At 39.0% G+C, this 15161-nt stretch overlaps 1 protein-coding gene across 1 annotated transcript in view; it reads left to right on the top strand.

The window, feature by feature from the left end:
• LOC311110070 (basic helix-loop-helix transcription factor scleraxis-like) overlaps nt 1-14483 on the top strand; it is a gene marked incomplete at its 5' end in the record, with an annotated part of 14860 nt that extends 377 nt beyond the window's left edge. The window contains 2 exons of the mRNA XM_084152968.1: nt 1-211; nt 14390-14483. The exon at nt 1-211 is cut by the window's left edge and continues 377 nt beyond it. Of these exons, the coding sequence (XP_084009094.1) occupies nt 1-211; nt 14390-14479 (301 nt within the window). The 3' untranslated portion in view covers nt 14480-14483. The remainder of the gene's footprint in view (nt 212-14389) is intronic.
• Between the last annotated feature and the right edge of the window lie 678 nt (nt 14484-15161).

The raw sequence follows: 15161 nt of genomic DNA, 5'->3' as shown, positions 1-15161 counted from the left end.
CGAGACTCTGCGGCTGGCGTCCAGCTACATCTCCCACCTGGGTAATGTGCTGCTGGTGGGCGAGGCATGTGGGGATGGGCAGCCGTGCCACACCTCCACACCTCCATTCTACCACCACACCCTCCATAGTCTCAGCCCCTCGCCTGGCCGGGGCTCAGAGAACCAGCCCAAACACATCTGTACTTTCTGCCTCAGCAACCAGAGGAAAATGGTGAGTGCCACTGGAGAGGCAGAGCTACTCTATGACTGACAGGATAGTGGTATGGTCTGGATGCTAAGGGTCAAGGGTCAGGGTGGAAGTATAATCTTATGCGTAAACAGATGCTGACTAAGGTTTATTAGTTGAAATCTTCCCAGAGAAAAATTACTTAACTAGGCACTCATGGAGTCCCTTTAAATGGCCTTTCGACTTCCAAACACAAACTATTTCAGAGCTAGGTCTGGGTTCTTATTTCAGGTAAATCTGTCATTGAGAAAATTAACATTTCATAACTGTGGGTTCTGACTTGTGGCTGAACTCCTCACTCCTCATGGCTAAAGGCTGGGTTTTGGCCCCACTTTATTTGGATAGTCCCCCATAGATACAGTGAGGGGAAAAAAGTATTTGATCCCCTGCTGATTTTGTACGTTTGCCCACTGACAAAGAAATGATCAGTCTATAATTTTAATGGTAGGTTTATTTGAACAGTGAGAGACAGAATAACAACGAAAAAATCCAGAAAAACGCATGTAAAATTTTTTATACATTTATTTGCATTTTAATGAGGGAAATAAGTATTTGACCCCTCTGCAAAACATGACTTAGTACTTGGTGGCAAAACCCTTGTTGGCAATCACAGAGGTCAGACGTTTCTTGTAGTTGGCCACCAGGTTTGCACACATCTCAGGAGGAATTTTGTTCCACTCCTCTTTGCAGATCTTCTCCAAGTCATTAAGGTTTCGAGGCTGACGTTTGGCAACTCAAACCTTCAGCTCCCTCCATAGATTTTCTATGGGATTAAGGTGGCTAGGCCACTCCAGGACCTTAATGTGATTTTTCTTGAGCCACTCCTTTGTTGCCTTGGCTGTGTGTTTTGGGTCATTGTCGTGCTGGAATACCCATCCACGACCCATTTTCAATGCCCTGGCTGAGGGAAGGAGGTTCTCACCCAAGATTTGACGGTACATGGCCCCGTCCATCGTCCCTTTGATGCGGTGAAGTTGTCCTGTTCCCTTAGCAGAAAAACACCCCCAAAGCATAATGTTTCCACCTCCATGTTTGACGTGGATATGGTATTCTTGGGGTCATAGGCAGCATTCCTCCTCCTCCAAACACGGCGAGTTGAGTTGATGCCAAAGAGCTCGATTTTGGTCTCATCTTACCACAACACTTTCACCCAATTCTCCTCTGAATCATTCAGATGTTCATTGGCAAACTTCAGACGGGCCTGTATATGTGCTTTCTTGAGCAGGGGGACCTTGCGGGCGCTGCAGGATTTCAGTCCTTCACGGCGTAGTGTGTTACCAATTGTTTTCTTGGTGACTATGGTCCCAGCTGCCTTGAGATCATTGACAAGATCCTCCCATGTAGTTTTGGGCTGATTCCTCACCGTTCTCATTGCAACTCCACGAGGTGAGATCTTGCATGGAGTCCCAGGCCGAGGGAGATTGACAGTTCTTTTGTGTTTCTTCCATTTGCGAATAATCGCACCAACTGTTGTCACCTTCTCACCAAGCTGCTTGGCGATGGTCTTGTAGCCCATTCCAGCCTTGTGTAGTTCTACAATTTTGTCCCGGACATCCTTGGAGAACTCTTTGGTCTTGGCCATGGTGGAGAGTTTGGAATCTGATTGATTGATTGCTTCTGTGGACAGGTGTCTTTTATACAGGTAACAAGCTGAGATTAGGAGCACTCCCTTTAAGAGTGTGCTCCTAATCTCAGCTCGTTACCTGTATAAAAGACACCTGGGAGCCAGAAATCTTTCTGATTGAGAGGGGGTCAAATGCTTATTTCCCTCATTAAAAAGCAAATCAATTTGTAAAATTTTTGACATGTGTAGCTCTGGATTTTTTTGTTGTTATTCTGTCTCTCACTGTTCAAATAAACCTACCATTAAATTTATAGACTGATCATTTCTTTGTCAGTGGGCAAACATACAAAATCAGCAGGGGATCAAATACTTTTTTCCGTCACTGCAGTCTATATTGGTTCAAACTGTCACCAAACTATAATTAGTTTGATCACAAGAATATGTAAAATTAATTAGATAGGTTATGGGGAAAAAAAGTTTGGGAAACACAGATAAATTCACCATCTTCAATGTTGCTTCATTCATAAACTCAGTGTAATACTATAGTACTGTAGTTAAAACTAATAATAAGGAGCCAATTTCATCCCACCCTGACCGTTGCACATCTAAGCTAATTTATGTGGGAATGGTTGACATGTGGCAGACTCCCTGCAGTGTGAAATCTACACCTCTGTTCCCTACCACTGGTGGAGTCGATGGGGTCAGTCAGAGCAGAAACACCGAAATACAATCTCAACTCTCACTACTTTAGACCTGCATAATATATTCCACTTAGCAGGTGCTTTTTTCCAAAGCAACATACAGTAGTGCGTACATACATTTTCTTATGGGTGTCCCCAGTAGGAATCAAACCCATGATCCTGACATTGCAAGTGCCATGCTCTACCAACTGAGTCACACAGGACCTGTGTCAGCCCCAGTATGATTATCCTAAATGAGGACTGATTGTTGAGGTCAAGAAAAAACAGTTATGATACATTTCTTAAGATGACCACATAGGCTCTCTGGCTAAAGCCGTTGGTTTGAACCTTGTGAACTGAACAACACCATTACTCCAGGTCCAGGTGGAAAGGTAAAACTGAGGGGGAGAAAATGTGTATCATCAAAGTATAGATTAGCTTACCCATAAGACTTCATCCATGCAGTACTCACACATTTGCCTGACGACTCATCCTGAATTATCGATCACTACATACATTCATCTTGGAGAAGAAAGGACAGTGGGTGTGGCGTTTGGCCGGAGCGATGTGGATGAGTAGTCAGGTAAATCACAAATACCCTGAGCAAAATAACTACTACAAGCATACAGTCAGCCAAAATACTGAAATCTGAAGATAGTATTTAAATTGTCTTGTGGATCTGCTTGATACATCTGTTTGAATCTCGGTGCTGGGTGAATGATGTAGATGTGAATAATGTGTTAATCTGAGGCTCTTTCCTTCGTCATTCATTCAGCTGTCAACCACCTTGCCGTTATAACTCTGTGTCTGTGTCCCAAATGACAGCCTATTCCCTATTTAGTGCAATACAGGCCCATAGGGCTCTGGTCAAAAGTAGTGCACTATATAGGGAACAGGGTGCCATTTGGGACACAGCCTGTGATATAGAAACTGTAGAGAATGATGTTTTTTTGTCCGTGCACAGCATAAAGATGTGAATTAATCTGTGAAGCCAATGGTAGGGATTGTGATAGTATCATTCAACAATAACTAGAATGTTTAGAATGTATGAATGTATAAATGTATAGAATGTATGCATGAAGACTATGTTTAGAGGAAATGTTATTTGAATTAGATTTACAACATAGAATGAATATACAATGTTTCACTAAGGCAGCTAAACATCAGAAAGAGGATGCCAATGCTAAAATAGTCTTCACTATCAGGAAGGAATCATATTTATACAATGCATGTAGAAATATTTCAGATGTATAATGCTGTGAATGGTTTTAATTCAAAGCTCAGCTGCTATAAAAGTTTTACAACAGTAGAATTGGTCATTGGATTTGGACTGTTGGAAACATAGACATATGAAAACATATTCTGACCATATATCACAATAATGAATCCAGAAGAAATGTATAGACCCTACCGCGGTGACTGGAAGTAATTGGACATTGTTAGAATCATACAGAATAAACCAGCTAATGAGATAATTGCCCCTTAAATGATTGATCCAGTGCTGAACCCTCTATTATTCTGCTGCTGGTATTTGAACCAGATTGAGCTAACTCTTTGATGTGATGTTTGAAGCAAAACTGGTCTCCTTAACCGAAGCAAAACTGGTCTCCTTAACCACTCTCACTCCTTACTCTCATCAAGGCTGAGTCCCAAATGGCACCATTTTTCCTTTAAAGTGCTTTACTTTGGACCGGGACCCATAGGGCTCTGGTCAAATGTAGTGCACTATATAGAGAATAGGGTGCCATTTGGGATGCAACCCAGTGCTCAACTCCCAGAAAAACACCCCTCAGCCACAAATCGTTTCTTTTTTTCTAAAGAAGAAGAATAGAATGAAACATAAGTGAGCTATGTAGTATGTCATATGAGTGCAGTTTCGTCTTTTCAACACAATTCAAGAGTTGCAGAGTGGGCTAATGAGCTATTGCAGACTGTAGAGAGAGAACACTGTATAAAGTAAAAATCCTCTTCTCTTCAAGCTTTTCACCAATGTTGATACCCTAATCTGGGGCAGAAAATGTATGAAAATAAATTCATACATGCTTAAGCTATAGTTATGACTTACTGTATAGGAGAATTCATGCATCAACGCTATCGTGCCTATCTGGTGGACTTTATCAAACGTCATACTAAACTCTGTTCCATTTGGCAAATTTGCATTTGTCTTGGACAGAGCATGGCAAGCATTTATGAATACCGTATATATTCTAGCTCTGGATTTATAGAATTAGAAAGGGGAAAACACAGTAAATCTATAGTCTCCATATCAAGGTTAGAATGCCAGGGATCTTGGCTCCATAAAATCTAGTGATGATGCTGGGCAGTGAACACTCCCATTACAAACCAAGCTTCCCCTAAGGGTCCAAAACATTACAGCAACATTGGTCCAGCCCAGTACCTTAAGGTAAATGGATACTGAATATTGAGCATTAAACCAAATGGAAACTCATAAGAAGGCTGGTAACACTTTATAAAAACGTTTATGAGTAAGCCGTTATAAATGCTTATACATTTTTACAAATAATGAAATACTTATTTATTAATAGTTTAATAATCATGCTTATTCATGAAAGTTATTATAAAGTGTTATCAATCGAAAAACTTGAAGTGAATGTTTTGTGTTCAGAGGAAGCGTGTTGTTGACTGTTGCTTTCCCTCTCTGCTGTGAGCAGTACTAGTAGAAATGCCCCAAATGGCACCCTATTCCCTATATAGTGCACTACATTTGACCAGAGCCCTATGGGTACACATTATAAAGTGAATAGGTTGCCATTTGGGATGCAAAATAGAGTTGAGTGCTGTGCAGTCCTGCTGCTCCTGCGGCTGTTTTGCCCCCTCATGCCGTGCCTTGTATTGCATTCCAATGATCTTCACTGGGTATTTTATCATGGACAGACAGATGGAAGAAGATAAAGACTAATCCAACACGTAACAGAAGTCAGTCCTAAATAGCACATTAAATAAATTAGTGTATTTAATCATCATATTAATGTAATTAGATTATCAGTAACAGGATCGTTGTAAAGATAAATGAAATTAAATAGAGCTAAAAAATGTAAATGTATGACATTGTAACACTGAGCATGATGAATTTGTTTGAATTAATTTTTCCAACTGGTAAGTCATGTTGTAGTAGTGCTGCCCTCTTCAGGACAATGCCCAGGTGTAATCGTTTTAACTTGTTATTTATTTTACAGAATAGCCAGGACACAACTATCTCCATGCTTAGTAAATCAATATATTAGATAGATTTTTTTTTTGGGGGGGGGGGGTGGATCAGCTTAATATTGCAGATAGATCTCTTCCCAAGTATTTTGCAATCTATATGGGACGGCTGTCAATCCTTTGGTCCTTAAGTGAAACTGATATACTTTTTTATTTATCACAGTTTATTTTTTTGGGGGGGGGATGGATCAGCTTAATATTGCAGATAGATTGTATCTTCTATCAATGTAATTGTCTGCATCACTTCCAATCCCCCATGTTTTTTATATATATACTCCCCTTTATTACTTTTCAACCCCGCCATCCTTTCCCTACTTGGAGTAAATTAGTGAACAACAATGCCCAGGCCTCTACTTCCGGTCTATACTTACTATCTACACCTTATGGACACAGTTAATTTTACAATAATTATATTATATATACAGTGGGGAGAAAAAGTATTTAGTCAGCCACCAATTGTACAAGTTCTCCCACTTAAAAAGATGAGAGAGGCCTGTAATTTTCATCATATGTACACGTCAACTATGACAGACAAATTGAGGAAAAAAAATCCGGAAAATCACATTGTAGGATTTTTAATGAATTTATTTGCAAATTATGGTGGAAAATAAGTATTTGGTCAATAACAAAAGTTTCTCAATACTTTGTTATATACCATTTGTTGGCAATGACACAGGTCAAACGTTTTCTGTAAGTCTTCACGAGGTTTTCACACACTGTTGCTGGTATTTTGGCCCATTCCTCCATGCAGATCTCCTCTAGAGCAGTGATGTTTTGGGGCTGTCGCTGGGCAACACGGACTTTCAACTCCCTCCAAAGATGTTCTATGGGTTGAGATCTGGAGACTGGCTAGGCCACTCCAGGACCTTGAAATGCTTCTTACGAAGCCACTCCTTCGTTGCCCGGGCGGTGTGTTTGGGATCATTGTCATGCTGAAAGACCCAGCCACGTTTCATCTACAATGCCCTTGCTGATGGAAGGAGGTTTTCACTCAAAATCTCACGATATATGGCCCCATTCATTCTTTCCTTTACATGGATCAGTCGTCCTGGTGCCTTTGCAGAAAAACAGCCCCAAAGCATGATGTTTCCACCCCCATGCTTCACAGTAGGTATGGTGTTCTTTGGATGCAACTCAGCATTCTTTGTCCTCCAAACACGACGAGTTGAGTTTTTACCAAAAAGTTATATTTTGGTTTCATCTGACCATATGACATTCTCCCAATCCTCTTCTGGATCATCCAAATGCACTCTAGCAAACTTTAGACGGGCCTGGACATGTACTGGCTTAAGCAGGGGGACACGTCTGGCACTGCAGGATTTGAGTCCCTGGCGGCGTAGTGTGTTACTGATGGTAGGCTTTGTTACTTTGGTCCCAGCTCTCTGCAGGTCATTCACTAGGTCCCCCGTGTGGTTCTGGGATTTTTGCTCACCGTTCTTGTGATCATTTTGACCCCACGGGGTGAGATCTTGCGTGGAGCCCCAGATCGAGGGAGATTATCAGTGGTCTTGTATGTCTTCCATTTCCTAATAATTGCTCCCACAGTTGATTTCTTCAAACCAAGCTGCTTACCTATTGCAGATTCAGTCTTCCCAGCCTGGTGCAGGTCTACAATTTTGTTTCTGGTGTCCTTTGACAGCTCTTTGGTCTTGGCCATAGTGGAGTTTGGAGTGTGACTGTTTGAGGTTGTGGACAGGTGTCTTTTATACTGATAACAAGTTCAAACAGGTGCCATTAATACAGGTAACGAGTGGAGGACAGAGGAGTCTCTTAAAGAAGAAGTTACAGGTCTGTGAGAGCCAGAAATCTTGCTTGTTTGTAGGTGACCAAATACTTATTTTCCACCATAATTTGCAAATAAATTCATTAAAAATCGTACAATGTGATTTTCTGGATTTTTTTTTCTCAATTTGTCTGTCATAGTTGACGTGTACCTATGATAAAAATTACAGGCCTCTATCATCTTTTTAAGTGGGAGAACTTGCACAATTGGTGGCTGACTAAATACTTTTTTTCCCCACTGTATATATATATATTTTTTATTTTATTTTTTTTGCTCCTGAACTTCTTCTACTCTCAACCTCTCCGATCATTTTCATGATGTCCATCCGGTTTGCTTCTATATGCCATATCTTTCTAACTGTGCTCTTTCCCAAAAGCTCCCAACATACAACCTATTTACTTATTATGGACAGTATGCTTACATTATTAGCTATCTTTGTTATTATTTGTTGTTATTTGTTATTAGTCCCATCCTTCAACTCTATTCAATACCTCCCATCTATCTCTTAACACCATCCATATAGGATTTCTATTTGCCATATACATTTCAACCGTACTGTGATGTTTTACAAAAGTTCTGAACCTTTCTATTCTCATTGCTTCTACAGATTGTGAATTAAAAATAAACATTTTTGCTAAAAGTATTATTATATTATTGATCGATTGACTATGACTTTTCAGGTCACCCAGTAATGCTATCTGCAAGGTTAACTCCAGGTAAATATTGCAATCCTTTAGCCATTCCTGGACCTGTGTCCAAAAACAAGCTACAAATGGACAGAACCAAAACAAATGATCTAATGATTCTGTCTCTTCACAGCAAAATCTGCAGAGCTGGGAAGATTGTATCCCCCATATAAATAACATTCTATTGGTAGCAAGAATTGTATAAAATAATTTAAATTGAAAGATTCTAATTTTTGAATCCGGTGTCGTTTTGCGTGTCAGTTCATAAACACTATGCCATGGGATCGGTACGTCAAAAATCTCTTCCCAACTATTTTGCAATCTATATGGGACGGCTGTCAATCCTTTGGCCCTTAAGTGAAACTGATATACTTTTTTATTTATCACAGTTTTTTTTTTTTTTGGGGGGGGGGGGGGGGGTGGATCAGCTTAATATTGCAGATAGATTGTATCTTCTATCAATGTAATTGTCTGCATCACTTCCAATCCCCCATGTTTTTTATATATATACTCCCCTTTATTACTTTTCAACCCCGCCATCCTTTCCCTACTTGGAGTAAATTAGTGAACAACAATGCCCAGGCCTCTACTTCCGGTCTATACTTACTATCTACACCTTATGGACACAGTTAATTTTACAATAATTCTATTATATATATATATATATATATATATATATATATATATTTTTTATTATTATTTTTTGCTCCTGAACTTCTTCTACTCTCAACCGCTCCGATCATTTTCATGATGTCCATCCGGTTTGCTTCTATATGCCATATCTTTCTAACTGTGCTCTTTCCCAAAAGCTCCCAACATACAACCTATATACTTATTATGGACAGTATGCTTACATTATTAGCTATCTTTGTTATTATTTGTTGTTATTTGTTATTAGTCCCATCCTTCAACTCTATTCAATACCTCCCATCTATCTCTTAACACCATCCATATAGGATTTCTATTTGCCATATATATTTCAACCGTACTGTGATGTTTTACAAAAGTTCTGAACCTTTCTATTCTCATTGCTTCTACAGATTGTGAATTAAAAATAAACATTTTTGCTAAAAGTATTATTATATTATTGATCGATTGACTATGACTTTTCAGGTCACCCAGTAATGCTATCTGCAAGGTTAACTCCAGGTAAATATTGCAATCCTTTAGCCATTCCTGGACCTGTGTCCAAAAACAAGCTACAAATGGACAGAACCAAAACAAATGATCTAATGATTCTGTCTCTTCACAGCAAAATCTGCAGAGCTGGGAAGATTGTATCCCCCATATAAATAACATTCTATTGGTAGCAAGAATTGTATATAATAATTTAAATTGAAAGATTCTAAGTTTTGAATCCGGTGTCGTTTTGCGTGTCAGTTCATAAACACTATGCCATGGGATCGGTACGTCAAAAATCTCTTCCCAACTATTTTGCAATCTATATGGGACGGCTGTCAATCCTTTGGTCCTTAAGTGAAACTGATATACTTTTTTATTTATCATAGTTTTCCTTAACCAATTATGTTATTTAATGCAAGGCCGACAGACAAGTTCCTTACTTTCTCCCCCTTCCACTTTCCTCTTCCACTTTTGCGTTAAGGCTGCAATTATTTGGTTGTAATTTTGGGTAGAGCAGACATTTCCATATGTTTTTGTTAGCTGCATGTGCGACATAACTCCACCAGTCCTACCGATGATATCATTTACGAAGATTATACCTTTTTAAAACATTCTGTCAAAAAAGTATGTTTTTTTTGTCAATTAGTATATTTGAATTTAACCACAATATTTGTTGCATTATTTGTTCTGTCGTTTCTGGAGGATTAAATTGAAATTGCAACCAACTTTCTATGGCTTGTTTTAGAAATAGTGATATTTGGGAGATTATTTCCTTTTCAAATAACTGCAAATGAGTTGTTGTAATCTGAATAAAGGGGAAAAGGCCTTTCTTGAACATTGGGTGAGACAATCTTACTAATTTGCTTGAGAACCAGTTCGGATTTAAGTATAACTTTTGTATGACTGAAGCTTTTAGTGATAGGTCTATTGCTTTAATATTTAATCATTTCTGTCCTCCGAATTCATATTCATTATATAAATATGCCCTTTTCATTTTGTCTGGCTTGCCATTCCAAATAAAATTGAATATTTTATTCTCATATAATTTAAAAAACTGTTTGCTAGGCGTAGGCAAGACCATAAACAAATAGGTAAACTGGGATAATACTAAAGAGTTAATCAGGGTGATTTTTCCACAAATTGACAGGTATTTTCCTTTCCATGGTAGCAAGATCTTATCTATTTTTGCTAACTTTCTATTAAAATGTATTGAAGTGAGATCATTTATTTCCTTTGGGATATGTATTCCGGGTATATCCACATCACCATCAGACCATTTTATTGGTAAACTACATGGTAATGTAAAAATTGTATTTTTTAGTGATCCAATACGTAATATAGTACATTTGTCATAATTTGGTTGTAATCCAGAGAGGTTAGAAAATGTATCTAGATCCTCTATGAGGCTGTGGAGGGATTCTAGTTGTGTATTTAAAAGAAAACATGAATCATCAGCGTACAATGACACCTTTGTTTTTAAGCACTGGATTTCTAATCCTCTGATATTATTATTGGATCTGATTTTAATAGCTAACATCTCGATGGCCACAATAAATAGATATGCCGATAGTGGACAACCTTGTTTCACTCCTCTTGACAGTTTAAAACTTTCGGAGAAATAGCCATTATTTACTATTTTACACCTAGGGTTACTATACATGATTTTGACCCATTTTATAAGAGATTCTCCAAAATTGAAATGCTCCAGGCATTTATATATAAACCCCAGTCAAACTTTATCAAATGCCTTTTCGAAGTCTGCTATGAATAGCAGGCCTGGTTTCCCATATTTTCCATAGTGTTCTATTGTTTCCAATACTTGCCTTATATTATCTCCAATGTATCTTCCATGTAAAAAACCTGTCTGATTAGAATGAATAATATCCGACAATACCTTTTTAATTCTATGCGCTATACATTTTGCTAGAATTTTTGCATCACAACACTGAAGTGTAAGGGGCCTCCAATTTTGTAAATGGACTGGATCTTTATATTTTCCACTTGTATCCTGTTTCAGTAATAATGAGATCAGACCTTCTTCTTGAGTGTCAGATAATCTACCATTTACATGGGAGTGGTTAAAACATGCTAATAACGGTCCTCTTAGTATTTCAAAAAAGGTTTGGTATACCTCGACTGGTATGCCATCCAACCCTGGAGTTTTCCCAGACTTAAAGTCTTTAATTACATCCAGAAGTTCCTCCTCTGTAATTTCACCTTCACATGAGTCTTTCTGTGTGGCTGTTAATTTGACATTATCAATAGAAAAAAAATCTACAATTAGCTTCAGATAGAGGAGATGGAGGCGACTGAAAGGAAAACATATGCTTAAAGTACTTTGTTTCTTCCTTCAAAATATCATTTGGTGAATTATGGGTGACTCCGTCAATTGTAACCAGTTTCATTAAGTTATTTTTGGTAGCATTCCTATGTTGAAGATTAAAAAAGAATTTTGTGCATTTTTCCCCATATTCCATCCAGTTTGCTTTATTTTTATAATATATTACACTTGATCTTTCTTGAATAAGTTTCTCCATTTCTTTTTGTTTTTTTTAGATAGGCTACTGTTTCAACAACAAAATGGGAAATGTGTATAATAGATAAGCCTCCTTGAAGGGCGTATTAAACAAATGCAGATGAAACCTCCTTAACCTTAATACAACAATAATATTTATTCAACAAATGATGTCCAGATCTAAAGAAAACAGAATTAGATTACAGTCATTTAGCAGACGCTCATATACAGAGCAACTAACACTAGTGAGTGCATACATTTTCATACTTTTTTCATATTGGTCCCCCATGGGAATTGAACCCTGGCGTTGCAAACGCCATACTCTACCAACTGAGCTACACAGGACGACAATACATAATTGTATTAGTGTATAAATCACCCCCAGGAACATTTATTCTGAACAAAAATACAAACGCAACATATAAAGTGTTGGTCCCATGTTTCATGAGCTGAAATAAAAGATCCCAGAACAAAAAGCTTATTTCTCTCAAATGTTGTGCACAAATTTGTTTACATCGCTGTTAGTGAGCATTTATTCTTTGCCAAGATAGTCCATCCACCTGACAGGTGTGGCATATCAAGAAGCTGATTAAACAGCATGATCATTACACAGGTGCACCTTGTGCTGGGGACAATAAAAGGCCACTAAAATGTGCAGTTTTGTCACACAACACAATGCCAGGATCGTCTGAGACCAGCCACCCGGACAGCTGATGAAACTGTGGGTTTGCACAACCAAAGAATTTCTGCACAAACTGTCAGAAACCGTCTCAGTGAAGCTCATCTGCATACTCGTCGTCCTCACCAGGGTCTTGACCTGACTGCAGTTCGGAGTCGTAACTGACTTCAGTGGGCAAATGCTCACCTTCGATGGCCACTGGCACGCTGGAGAAGTGTGCTCTTCACAGACTAATCCCGGTTTCAACTGTACCGGGCAGATGGCAGACAGCATGTATGGTGCGGTGTGGACGAGCGGTTTGCTGACGTCAACGTTGTGAACAGAGTGCCTCATGGTAGCGGTGGGGTTATGGTATGGGCAGGCATAGACTACGGACAACGAACACAATTGCGTTTTATCGATGCCAATTTCAATGCACAGAGATACCGTGATGAGATCATAAGGCCCATTGTCGTGCCATTCATCCGCCGCCATCACCTCATGTTTCAACATGATAATGTACGGCCCCATGTCGCAAGGATCTGTACACAATTCCTGGTAGCTGAAAATGTCCCAATTCTTCCATGGCCTGCATACTCACCAGACATGTCACCCATTGAGCATGTTTGGGATACTCTGGATCGATGTGTACGACAGCATTTTCCAGTTCCCACCAATATCCAGCAACTTTGCACAGCCATTGAAGAGGAGTGGGTAAACATTCCACAGGCCACAAACAACAGCCTGATCAACTCTATGCGAAGGAGATGTGTGGCGCTGCATGAGGTAAATGGTGGTCACACCAGATACTGACTGGTTTTCTGATCCATGCCCCTACCTTTTTTGAAACGGTATCTGTGACCAACAGATGCATATCTGTATTCCCAGTCGTGAAATCCCTAGATTATACTTACATGTACAAATTACCTTGACTAACCTGTACCCCCACACATTTACTTGGTACCGATACCCCCTGTATATAGCCTCGTTATTGTTATGTAATTTTATTGTGTTACTTTTTATTTTATTATTTTCTTTAGTTTATTTAATCAATATTTTCTTAATTCTATTTCTTGAACTGCATTGTTGGTTAAGGGCTTGTAAGTAAGCATTTCACGGTAAGGTGTTGTATTCGGCGCCTGTGACAAATACAATTTGATTTGATTTAATGCATTTATTTCAATTTACTAATTTCCTTATATGAACTGTAACTCAGTAAAATCTTTGAAATTGTTGCATGTTGCGTTTATATTTTTGTTCAGTGTATTAACATTCTGTCAGTACCCATTATATTTCCCCAAAAGCATCAGTAAGAAAACTGACCAGAGCTTGTTTTGATATCTGATTAGACTCCATTTGACTCCAGGAGCATGTTTTGACTAGGAGCTCCAGCTCACGCTTAGCTCACAGACGGTATGGCCTATCTCCGACTCAAGAAACAATGCCATTCCAATAACTTACACCCTCCTCACCACAGCGAATGGATGTAATGCAAGCCAGGTGTGTCACAAAACACAGAGAGGTGAAAATATGAGGCTCTGCTTGCTGTTCCCTAGGTTGGCTTCCTGGTCAGACAACCTGGACCTCAAGGAAATAACCACAGGAGAAAATCAAGGGTACTCTGTTTTGATAGAACAGGCTAATGCTAAACATCCCATTCTGATTCAAACCCTTTATTTTTCACCCTGCAGGCCTAGATTACAATGATGTCATTGTGACTGCAGACTGAAGAATAAGGTGAAATAGAGAGCTGGGCTACATCAGTTCATGCATCTAATCTAAGTATGCATCTAATCTAAGTGTGCATCCCAAATGGCACCCTATTCCCTATGGGCCATGATCAAAAGTAGTGCACTATATAGGGGAAAGGGAGCCATCTTCAGTGAGGGCGAACACAAGGAGGTCTGATGATGTTTTCTCTCTCTTTCAGAACAAAGACAGAGACAGAAAAACAACTCTTAAGAAGATGACGCCTGAAGGACAGAAACATCCGGAGGATAAATATCCAACACTTTTGTGAAGGATCAGTTCAGTTAGCCTATTCTTCAAATGAAAGTTTGAAGAATACAATATTTTTTATTTATGCTATATAATAAGAGCACAATGGTTTATTTAACGGACATATCAAATCCTCCATGATCTTAAGGGATGATGTGGCAGCAAGAAATCCATGTAACATGGGATGATTTATGGACTCATTACCATTTAGTTAATATATCTTTTTAAACTACAGGGCATTATAATGAACAGGCAGAGGAGGACAGCTGTTTCAAGGGTTGCATCCCAAATGGCACTCTATTCCTTATATTGTGCACTACTTGGGCTCTGGATACGCAAATGACTCATTACTGAACCTTCCACAGACTTCAGAGCACCCAAATATGACATAACGCAACTCTAGAACACTCCCTGGACTGTCTGCCCTTCACTCTCATCAATACATGCTGGATTTTCATGTTATTGATGTTAAACAATAAAGGGTAGAGTTTCGAAATGCCTTGATGTTGGGACAATGAAATAATCAAATATTTGTGTATGTAATGATAATGTTTGTGTGATTTTGACTAGGCACAGGTGCATGAGTGACATCAATTCAGTGAGGGCAGATTCCCGAACTTGATATGAGCTATCGATGTAAATGGAAGACTAAAACTCCACTTACCCTCACGGATCTGAAGTGTACTGGCTGAATCACGGATCTG

This window comes from Coregonus lavaretus, assembly GCF_964263955.1.
Source record: "Coregonus lavaretus genome assembly, chromosome: 3".
Classification (NCBI taxonomy): Eukaryota; Metazoa; Chordata; class Actinopteri; order Salmoniformes; family Salmonidae; genus Coregonus; species Coregonus lavaretus.
This window is presented reverse-complemented; position numbering and strand designations above follow the sequence as displayed.